The following is a 12,362-nucleotide window of genomic DNA, read 5'->3' on the forward strand; positions in this document are numbered from 1 at the left end:
TTTTTAGTCACATGGTCAAGAAAGGGATAAAAGAGGACTGTAACTGTTGCTCTGTCTCTTTCCTTTGCTACCTCTCTTTCTTTGCTGGGACTCTCTTCTTGGGGCTCTGCCCACTCTCCCTCTTTCTCTCTATCTCTCTTTCTCTCTCCCTCAGGTAACATTTTACATACATGCTGGGTACAATTAACTATAGTTTTTACCATCCTTCATCTATTTTGTAAACAATTCAAGTGTAACCATAACAAAATATTGTTATTAAACCATTTAAATTATTAATTATGTGCTAACTAGTCTTGATTCAAGGTTACTATTAAAGTGCTACCTATTGCAATACAATATAGTCACACTAGCAACACTCTCCCACATATTTAGCTATTCTAATTGCGCTTATTTCCGTCGTTGGTATTAGTGGCAGTGATAGTAATAGACTAGAAATGTACAGTTTTATACCATCGTGCTGACAACGTTTCTTTAGTCATTCGGCAATCCTACAGCCTGAACCACTAAGGGTTTACACTGTCAAACACCACTACTGTAATGAAACCAAATGAAACCTGAGCGTGTCTTAAGGGTCCTTGTGAAGGTTCAGTGGGCCTCATTTATCAATCTAACGTAGAAACGAGCGCAGATCCATGCGCACAAATCAACTCAAGACAGAGTTCACGTGTGATTAATGAAACATTTGTATGCCGCCAATTTCATAAATGTGGCGGCAGAAAACAATCGTCATTTGAATATCACGCCCTAAAAACACCCCGGTTTAGAAGCCTCGCCCCTAGAGTTTATGACATTGAGAAATAAAACCCGGCCAAACAGAGGAAGTAATCTCATGAAAGAGAAATTGGTCTTACTCCAAAAACACCCGTTAACCTTGTAATTGCAAACAATTAGGCTACATTAATATATGTAATTTATATGTATATTAAAATACTGGTAAATATAAACAGCCTATTTAGTTCCCCTCACTAACCAACAAATATTTTAAATTTAACGGTATTCAGAACAAGAATGAAAAATAAGTAGTTATAACATTTATATTTTAAACTATAGAATAGAACACAAATTAGGCTATAGTGGCATTCATTATAAACAGCATACAAATGTCAAGCAAAACTGAAACGGCACTGGACTCACGAGCCTGTCTCATACCACAAGAATCCAAATGTTTCCATTTTTGCCATATTTGTAACATTTGTTTGCATAACTATTATTCATTATGTAGCCTAAACATGGCTTTATACTTCACTCATGTTCTAATATTCATGTAAAATTCTTCAAATGCGCAAAAATGTTTGTTTAGGCGCTGCACGCTGATTTCACAGCAGACCTTTTAAAATAAACAGCATAACTTTTATGTTTGGTTGACTGCATGTTAGTTTGATGATGAATGGCTGAAATGTCAGGCAACGGTAGAATTAATGTTGTTTGTGTGTGCGTGTGTGAGGCGCCTGTGCGATTAGATGGATTAAATCAAATAAAGATATAAAGAAATAAAATGCATTAAGAGTGTCACAAAAATGAGCGTAGCCTATACTTGTTGCACAGTTTTTTTTTTCTTTTGTTAATTAATTAATTATATTATAGCCTATTACATATTTTGTGTGATCATATTTATTTTATTCCTTTTATAGACTTAATTTCTGTTTTTCTCCTTTCACAGAAGCGCTGCAGGTGCATGATGCAATGATTGAATCCTTATGGTTTTTGTTTATGCTGCTATTCGCACATCTAAAGCTAAAGCCCTGTACAAGACAACAACAAAAAAGACATTCTAATCTTACTGGTTAACGATCAACTAATGAGCTTCGTTTGACGGTCAGGAATATAAAAATTAACAAATTGCTGTCATTCTACAATTCTCCACCGTATTTACTATGCTGCGCGAAAGTTTTGGTAACTCAAAAACTTGCGTACACGAGCTGAGACCAGAGATGAGATTTGATCGTAGCCACCACTGTGTTTGATTAGGGTTGGAGCTAAACTCTGAAGGAAAATGGCCTGGAAGGGCCAAGTTTGCCCACCCCTGATCTAACTGCTCTAAATGATGTTTTATTAACAAAGTTCGGGAGGAGCATGTTCAGATAATTAACCTAATTAACACGAGAGTTGTTCAATCAGTAATCAACCCAATTAACAAGATAAGAGGTGTGTATATATACGCAGCAGACTTACCTCTGTTTCTTGACAGTTTTTCCAGAATCCCTCCCCCACCCCTTCTCCGCACTTACAACTATTTCTGTCCTAACCTGGGGGGGGTACTCTGGGTTCGGGACAAAATTCCAAACTCTGAGCCCCTCCTCTTGGACAGCACGCCAAATCTGCATAACCTTTACTCTATTTATTATATGCAAGTGTGAACTCCTGAAAGTTATAAATAATGGTCAATCTAATCGTAGCCTTTGAGCTGCTTTTCCTGAGCAAATCTACTCAACCCTACAATGAGACTCCATTGATGTGCTTGAGCTGTTAGATGGACATTTATGTTGTAACAGTTAAATGTTACTTAGGGTGTAATTCTACTACCCATCATTAGGGGACACTATGGTTCTCTTATGAGAAGTTTAAATACAGTTAGGTGGTAGAAGAAGAGAGAGATGTTTGGTAAGAGGAAAGCATGGCTTCCCTCTTGTAGCCTTACCTTCACTGAGATGTCCTGATTGGGAAACATGTTGTTTTATGCTCAATCAAAGTAAGGTCCTTTTTTTATGCATATTCACAGTGTGGCTGTATAAATTGCATTTCATGGTTTTGAGGTTTATTCTAATGTTTGTTAATATGTTGTTTATAGAAGGACTCCTTTGACCTAGCCTCCTTAGATGTATCAATGGTGCATTTATGACTGCATGGTACATTTTGAAAATATAAAGGACTAATTTCCCTGCATTGCATCTCCTTACTTTGGGTCATCGAAACTGGATATTAATTACAAGGATAAGAACTATTTACATCTGCCTTTTCTACAAGGTTTCTTCTTTCGCTTTTGGACTGGGACATATAAGTATAACCATCTTCATTACATGAACATTTTGTGCTCGTATTGTAACCTCATTTTATATATAGACATATTTTTGTATTGGTTCTCTTGGGTCTTTTTGTACGATTGGTTTATGGTATGTTATTTTTGCTTTGGGGTTTATTATTGTGAATTTCATTGTTGTTGTTTTTCTTTTTCATAATATATCTCTGCTAAGAAAATCAGTTGTCTGTTCTATGGTTCAACCTCAACCAGTTTAAGTATTGTGAGAAGTTAGTAGGTAGATCCCTCCCAAAGGAAAAATACTTTCAGATTTATAACTATTACTCATAGAAGTACGAGTTTGTTATAATGTTCTTAGCAGATGTTTTATCATCCAAACTATTTCCTAGAAAGTTCACAGTGTAAGTGGCGAATCTGATGTTGGTGAAGTGTGGAGCTGATAAGTTTTGATTTCTGTTTTCTGTAGAGTTTCCAGTCTCTCTCAGCACCTCCTGAATCTACAGACATAAATGATGAGCCTATATAATAATCTGTCCGTCAGCTGAGAGACCAACTGGAGGATTTCTGCAAAGAGCAGCTCAAGAAGATCTCAGACAGAGGTAAAGTCCTGGAGATTCATCTGCTCTCAGAAACCAGTCCATCATCATCTCATATCATGGAGAACATCACATTATAAATGTGTTAGGAATGGATGCAGGATCATGAGAATAACACTGTTCATGTCTGTTGATTTCCACAGTCACATTCACCAACATTGTTCCCAGAACCAGGAACGACTTTCTACAATGTAAGTCAGTAAGAAAACAAGCAGAAAAACTCACTGAGTGTGTTCATCTTCTTCCTGTAGAAGGTGAAAGAAGAATTTTATAACTGATGATGTCAATGATGATTTGCACAGGATATCTGGCCATCTGTACTGAGACACTGATGATACACTGAACATGAAGAGTTCAGCTACATGAAAAGATCAAACAGATTCATAATTCCTGATTCTGATGTGTTTTATCTCCATCAGATTCCCATCAGCTCACTCTGGATCTGAACACAGTGAATAAATGCCTCCGTCTGTCTGAGAGCAACACAGTGATTACATTCACTGACACAGAGTAGTCGTATCCTGATCATCCAGACAGATTTGATTGTATGTCTCAGGTGTTGTGTAGAGAGAGTGTCTGGGGATGCTGTTACTGGGAGCTGCAGTGGAGTGGAGATTATGATGTGCGTATATCAGTGTCATATAAGAGCATCAGCAGGAAGGGAGAGGGTAATGAATGTGCCTTCGGAAATAATAACCATTCCTGGGGCTTGTACTGTACTCCCTCCAGTTACTCATTCATACACAATAACACATGGACTGATCTCCATGTAAAGTCCATCAGCAGGAGAATAGGAGTGTTTGTGGATCACAGTGCAGGAACTCTGTCCTTCTACAGCATCTCTGACACAATGAGCCTCATCCACACAGTCCAGACCACATTCACTCAGCCGCTCTACCCTGGGTTTTGTGTTCATTATAAATCATCAGTGAAACTGTTGATGAATCAGAATAGACTGACGAGAGATTCTACCCATAATGCTTTGAGCTGCATGATAAATCAGTAACAGTGAGATGTTATAGAGTCTCTTCTTTTCTCTTCATGACATTAATGCTGAAGCTGAACTTCTGTCAGTGAAATAACATGTCAGAATAAATTGTGTAAAAAATCCTCATGTGACAACAGACACACTTAGAGCAGCTTCTCTGAATGTCACCTAATCATAATATAGTTTTATCTTATGATTGCATGCTTTTAAAGGATATTTGTCTTGTCATGAGTAAGAGATCAAAGAATGTCAGGTTTTTATTTCCAGGTTTTTAATGTCACATGATGATGTTGTAAAGCAGTAATTTAATGGTGTTTTATTAACAAAGTTTGGAGGAGCAAGATCAGATAATCAACCAATTCGGCACAGGTGGAACTCGTTTAGTTAATCATCTTAACTAGCACGATAAGTGTGTGTGTGTGTGTATGTATGTATGTGTGTATATATATATATATATATATATATATATATATATGTGTGTATGTTTTGTATGTATATTATTAGATATATATATATACATCGATGCATTGCGATTCTGGATCGATTTATACAGCCAACTTACCTCTGTCCCACGACCATTTTCCGGCATTCAGTTCACTCCTTTTGCCATTATATCACAGACTCAACTTTTCCCGTCCAACAATGAGACCTATACTGGGGATTTTTTTGGATCCTCCACCCCAATCTGTCGGCCCCAGGATCACTTCGCTGCTCAACCATCCAGACGCTCTCCACGATGCCAAGGCCTAACCTTGCCTCCACCGGCGAGACGTCCAACTTCTTCCCCGGCATCCTCTTATCATTCAGCCGTGCCAACAATTCCTCCGATCAGAAAGTGGACCATATTTAAGCCTGAGGCAAATGCTGATTAATCCCTACGCACAGTTCTCACGGAGGATGAACAAAGCGGATCTGAACGATCTATATGTCACCCTGCAATCAGCCAACCTCACTCCTAAATCTAATCCAAAGCTTGCAATGCCCTGAACTCGCCTCACTTCACACCACCATCGTTCCGCACAAGACCCAGCTCTCCTCAAACATTGGGTCTCAGCGGCAGGCCTTCCGCTTCGGCTCAGCCTTTCACCGCGGCTCTTCCGGCCACAATGCCATACACAGCCAGGCCTCCAGCTCCTGTAGCAGATGCTAGCGCGAGGCTGCCAGTGTTGGCAAATAATTTGGTTTCACTTTATTTTGATATTCTACTAACTGTAACTTTGCAACTACATGTCAACTAGCTGTAGGTTAGGGTTAGTAGAGTAAGTTGCTGTACTTGCAAGTCAGTAGAACATCTGTTGAGTGACCACCAAAATAAAACATTAGAGTATTAGTAGACTGTCTGCTTAATATCTGCTAATGACTGCTAGTTGACATGTAGTCGCAAAGTTATTTATAGGTAGTTGAATGTCTAAAGTGGACTATCAAAATAAAGTGTTACCAATTATTTTTTTAGGTAAAATCGCTGAAGGCGGGTCATTTGTTGTTAAATGACGTTGTGACATAATTGGATGTTGATGTCATTATGTAATCATGACGCAAATCTGCGTGGAGTACACAATGAGATCACTCACATTTTCTGTATTCATTTTCACCAGCATTTTACCTGTATTTTAAATTACACATTGCACTTTGACAAATGGATAGATAAGATGGATAAGATCGATTTTCGAGAAAATAAGATCAACAGTGTACCTAAATGATTAACAATAATAAGTAAAAACTAACAACTAAGGTGTATCATGAAGAAACAATTATTATTGATCAAGTGCAACTAGCATTTTAATTCACAATGCGCGTACTGCTAGGCACCTCCAAGTCTCTACTAGCTGATGTGCTGCTCGGCTGGCTAGCTGTTTCAATGCTTTCTTCTTTTTGTATGGTTAAGAGGAAAATGCATGCTTTAAAAAAAAAAAACGATGGAGTTATCGGTCGATTATTCTGATGATTAATCGGATAATTATAATCTATTTTTATGGCAATGAAAATAGACCTAATCAAATGGACAGTTTTCTGGCATCCAGCTTCACCTGCCTGCCACAATGTCTGAGATCGAGCTCTTCCCGTCTGACAATGAGCTGGACGCTTCACCACAAGCCACCAGCTCAAAGGCACCTCCTTCACAAGCTACCTGCTCAAAGGCACTTCCTCCTCTGCCTGGTTCCACCGCCGAGCCCCAGGCCTTGGCACATGGGTGGCAGTCCGCAAGACCAGCTGCTCGCATGCCTAATCACTGAAGACTTCACCTCCATCAACAAAACAGCCATTGCAATTCCCAGCATCTTCCTATGCCTCAGCTTCACCACCTATCCCTCCCATTGGAAAATGGACCGTCGTGGGATTGACACAAGCACTGTTTCTCTGGAAAACACTAACTCACCCACTTCACTCTATCACTTCATCTTCTTCCAGATCAAGTTCTGGCTCCCCTCGAGCGTCGCGATGCAGCAGGCCATCAGCAAGCCTGGGCCGTGCTCCAGAATCTGCCGCTCCAGATACTCTACCGCCTCCCTCCTCTGCTCAACTGGCCAACGTGGCTCCCCCAGCTACCACGCCACACATGGCATCGCTCGCTAACATAACCTACCAACCTCTTCCTATCCTTCCCACTCCCTGCACTCTACCTCCAGCAGCAGATGTTAGCGTGAGGCTGCCTCTGCTAGACACTCAAGCCAGTGACGCAAGCTTACTTGCCTCCTCCCACATATCCTTCGACCTCTTCCTACTTCCTCAAGCACCAGGTGCTAATCCATGTGTGAGGCTGCATCTGCAAACATTTATGGCCCCACCTTCTCTTCCTTCCAACCTTTCTCTTCAATCTAAACCTCAGTTCACCTTATTTACGCTGCCGCTTTGAAGCCACCCCACGTGACTAATACCATCAGGTCTCAAATTCTCGCAGAAATTCAGAGTGCTGGCTCCATGGGCGGATCCTTTGCCAACCCCATTACCTCTCAATTTGCAACTTGTATTCCCGTAACCCATCCCTTAAAACCCCTCCTCAATGTGTCACTCTATTCTATCCCCCCCAGCAGTTTCACCCAGAATCATCCACTCTTATCTAACAGCTTGGAGATGTTTAAAAGCATTCCACCTCTCCTATAACCTGCCATTTTCTGGTTTTTCTCTCCTCTAAATCACTTCATTCATTTCCTTCCGTTATTCCTTTAGGAACTTCCAAGCCGGGTCTATTAAAGGTTACTTGGGTGGCATTCAATTTTTTCACAAAAATAATCTATGGCTCCCCCTCCCCTGAAATAAATAATTCTCAAACGTCTCTTCTAAATAAAGGAATTCAGTGCTCTCAACCATCAAGCCCAGATGCCAGACAACCTATAACTTTGGACATTCTTACAAAATGCATCCACAGTCTCTGCACAGGGTACCATTCACTCCATACCGCTCGTACCCTTGTCGCCATGTTTATATTGGCGTTTCGGTTCTCTGAGATGCTCAGAACTCACAATAACCTCCAAATTCAACCCCAAACGCCATCCAACTGTCTCCGTATTATCCGTGCTCAATAGTGAAATTTTCGTTTACCTCCGCCCAATGTTTCGAATCATGCTGCTTATTTGGCAGCAAGCAACCTTCTGCCTTCTAATGCAGTGAGCTGCAGCTCCCTTCGGTCAAAGTGTGAGCCCTCCACCTGTTGTCTTCGAATCGCTTTGTTTATTTGGTGGACGACGGGGCTCTCCCTTCCGAAGTAATGAGTCGCAGCTCCCTTCAGCCCTCTTTTGTTTCGAATTGTGTCACTTATTCGATGGCGGACAGGGCTCTCCCTTCCAAAGCAGCTCCCTTTGGTCGCAGTGTGAGCCCTTCACCCATCGTATCAAATTACAATGCAGTTAGCCACCGCTCCCTTTGGTCGCAGTGTGGGCCATCCATCCATCGCTTTGAGTTTCATTGCTCATTCAGCGGCGGACAGGGCTCTCCATTCCGTTGTGGTGAGCCGCCACTCCTTTCGGTCGCAGTGTGAACACTCTATCTGACGCTTCGAACCGCACTGTGTATTCAGCTGCAAGCGGGGCTCTCCTTTCCGTCGGACGCAGCGAGAGTCCCCCATTTGATGTCTGCCATTGCTCATTCAGCGGCAGGTAGCGCTTGCTCATTCAACGCTGCGAGCCGCAGGTCCCGATGAGCACTGCACGGGCTTTCGTGGTCACCCTGCCTCCTTCTTGCAAACTCTAACCCATCTCTATTCATGGCACGCATATTTTAAGGGGGCTACTAACAAAATTGTTCTCTCCGCCTTCTGTCTCATGCTTATTAGCTTCTTTTGGGGAGTTCTCTGGGTTTGGGCTGTATTCCGAGCTCGGAGCCCTCCCTCAGGAGGACAGCACACCAATTATGCTCACTATTCTCTCAGTCAGATTATATGTGAGGGCGTACTCATGAAACATTGTTTTCAGTTTGATATAATAACACTTGTTGAAGAAGTCTGAGAATTGAAACATACACAGCTAAGTAAATCCTGCTCTATTTATCATCATGTGTCTCCTGCTTTCTGCTCTTCCCTGGATTCCTCTGTTGACCTCTCAGGCTGATAGAAAACTTTGAGTTAATGCAGTTTTGGGTCTCGGATATAATGAATGTTTACTGACAGGATCTGGTATTCCTGGTATGGAGATTTGATCATATGTTTTTGGTGCAGTCATCAGGATGTTGGCACAATATAACCGTAAGGTATTTTCAATGTTTACAGGGGGCCAGTGTGTGATTTTTTTTTTTTATTGCTGTCTGAATCCAACTGCTTCTTGTCTTTTGTTCTATTGATGGTTGTTATTCCATCAGGCTGTATTTTTCAAGTATATCTGTATATGTCTAAATTTAAAAAGAGAAAAGAAAAAAAGAGTTTTGAATCTTTTGAAATGGGCCATTATAATCAGGGCAGGTACAATAAAATGTTAAAATGTGTTATATACATTTGTATAAATTAGAATCCGCTTGACTAATCAATTAACTTGACCAAGTAGCCAGACCAAATAAACAATGTTCACTGTACCTTGTGACACGGTACCCAGTGTACCATTGTAATTTTATATTTCTGCTCATTTTTAAACTGAAATTCATCATGTGGAGAGATGAAATACACAGAAAACCAATTAAACCATAGTGCATCAACTTTCCTAATACTAAATAGAATATAAATAAATGTTGAAGATGTGATTGACCACATTGAGAAGAGCATTTCCAGGTTCACAGGATCACAACACTCACTCCTCCATGTGAATAAATCACCATTTGAGTTCATATGTTTACGATTTATCACTGCAGTGCAGGTTTGTTTTTACAGACGACACCATGAGAAACAATCACTGTCTTTTATTTGACTTTCTCTCAGGTTCCTCCAGACCTTATAATGACTGCTGCGTGTTTGATAGTCCTCATTCTGAATCACTGACGTTTCATTATTCAGAGGAAAGGTAATTGCAGGCGGTGTGTGATGTGTTTGTGTGACATGAGGCTGTAAGAAAGACAGACACGTTGAGTGAACAGATCACTGAGATATGAAGCTGCAGAGGAAAAGGAGGAGCATTCAGTGGAAAGATGTCTAGATGAACTCAAGCATGAGTAATGTGTTTGTTTCTGCAGTAAATCATGACTGTTTTTAATCCCTGTAACTGCAGTCGGTCGTTGGATGTGTCTGTGTGTGTTTGCACACTGTCCTCAAAATAAAGTTTCCTAGAGTGTTTTCACAGCAATGCCATAGAAGAAAAATGTTTGGTTTCTTTCAGTGATCTGTTTTTAAAAGAAACATTTTTTCTTAGTGTGAAAAACATTTTAATAATCTTAACATTTAGTTGTTCCATGGATGCAAAATATTCTTCATGAACCATCAATGCCAAAAACAACCTTTACTTTTAATAGTGAACATCACTAAATGATTGATGCTTTTCTTTTTAATTTGATTGTGATTTAATTCATTTCCATGATTTTTCAATGGAAAGTCCAAAAACATCCACTAGAAGTTATATGGAGAAAAGCAAGATCAAAATAACAGAAAGATTCTCAAGCATGTTAGACAATTGATTGTGTATTTAATTTACTATGATTTTACTCTCTCTCTCTCTCTCTGTCTCTCTCTCTCTCTCTCTGTCTCTGTCTCTGTCTCTCTCTCTCTCTCTCTCTCCCAATTTCCGGTTTGAAGTGGGAGAGGTGTCACGGTGAGGGGGGTTTATATGGACTTTTCTATTGCCTTTCAATTTTTTCTTTTGAGTGAAATTGATATTCAAATTTAATATTTATTGTAGAAGCGAAGTTTAGCGTGAGTTTTATTGACTCGTTGAGTAGTAGGTTTCACGTGGCGAGAGCAGGGATGGCGTCGCACCTGGATGTGCGAACGCCGTCTCTGTCGCTCCGTCACGGAATTAGATGCATCACACAAGCGGGAGTAAAGGTGGAGGATGTGTTGCTGGACGTAGCTGAACGAGTGGGACATGAAAACATTGTTTCAGCGTCTAGGATGAATAAGGCCGTGGTGGTCTTTTTGAAGGAGGAGCAACTGGTGTATCGTTTGGTAGAAAGCGGCATAGTGGTAAGTGGAGCTTTTGTTATTGTTCAACCTTTAGTAGTGCCAACGGTAAGAGTAACAATTTCAAATGTCCCGCCATTTATTCCGGATGAATATATACAGCGTGAGTTATCAAGGTATTGAAAGTTTGCAAGTGGAATTAGGATGGTTCCGCTTGGTTGTAAACATGAGTCCTTGAAGCATGTGTTATCATTCAGACGGCAGGTGTTTATGTTTTTGAATGAGCCGACATTAAATGTGTCTTTCCGTTGCGTGTATGAGGGGAAATCGTACATGTTGTATGCGAGCACGGGGGAAATGCACTGTTTTGAGTGCGGATCAGTAGGACATGTATGATTGTTATGTCCACATAGAGAAGGGGTGAGGAATGAGGCAGGTCAAAGTAATGATGAGAATGGTAGGGTGGAAGAAACTGTTGGAGAATCAGTGGGAACTGAGGATCAAAATGTGCGTAATGAAGAAGTTTCAAGTAATGTTAGTACTGGGAGTGAGAATAGGCCTACTACGGAAGCATTTAAGGTGGTAGAAAAGGTTAATGGGGAGGCACAAGTAGTAGAAGAGATGGTGATGACAGAAGCTGTGAAGGAGGCAGAGCAGGTGGAAAGGTTAGAAACTGGTGTAGAAGTGATGTTAGTTGATATGGATAAATCAAGTGCTGAAAGTATAGTGAATTTGGAGAGCAAACAAACAGGAGAAATTGTTAATACTGAAAGATAGGAAGAAAGTGAGGATGATGCTTTGTCACATGTATCAGATATGTCAAATTTATCTCCGATGGGTTGTGAGCAGTTTTATTCTCTGGAAGAGATAGATGGTTTCTTGGATGAGACATTTGGGAAAGTAGTAGAAGTGAAGAATTACTTTGCTGATATGAAGAAGTTTGAAAGTTCTGTTTTGTACGGGATGAAGCGAGTAGGAGAGGACAAACTAAACAAGAGGAAGAGATTTCGATTGAAAAAGTTTGTCACGAAAATAAGAAAGGGGAAAACTCCCAAGAAAAGGAAATTTCAATAAATTTGTCTAATGATGTGTAAACCACTAAGGGTGATTCTTTTTCTTCTGTTCTTTCTATCTGTTTTTTCCCTCTTCTGGAACCTGTTTATGGAGGTTGTAAGAGTAGGATCCTTAAACATCAATGGGGGAAGAGACAGGGTTAAAAGAGCAATGCTTTCTGAATTTATTAAATTAAATGAAGTAAAAGTAATTTTTTTTACAAGAAACACACTCTGATAGTAATAATGAAATAGAGTGGTATAGATGGTGGGAAGG

General features: G+C 40.3%; 1 protein-coding gene across 1 annotated transcript in view; it reads left to right on the forward strand.

The window, feature by feature from the left end:
• The window catches only part of LOC107717308 (tripartite motif-containing protein 29-like), a 44,190-nt gene that overhangs the window by 24,122 nt on the left and 7,706 nt on the right, over positions 1-12,362 (forward strand). Inside the window, exon 6 of the mRNA XM_016524011.1 lies at positions 3,717-3,764. Coding sequence (XP_016379497.1) covers positions 3,717-3,764 — 48 coding nt within the window. The remainder of the gene's footprint in view (positions 1-3,716; positions 3,765-12,362) is intronic.

This window comes from Sinocyclocheilus rhinocerous, unplaced genomic scaffold (assembly GCF_001515625.1).
Source record: "Sinocyclocheilus rhinocerous isolate Xijiao unplaced genomic scaffold, SAMN03320098_v1.1 scaffold149, whole genome shotgun sequence".
NCBI classification, from domain to species: domain Eukaryota; kingdom Metazoa; phylum Chordata; class Actinopteri; order Cypriniformes; family Cyprinidae; genus Sinocyclocheilus; species Sinocyclocheilus rhinocerous.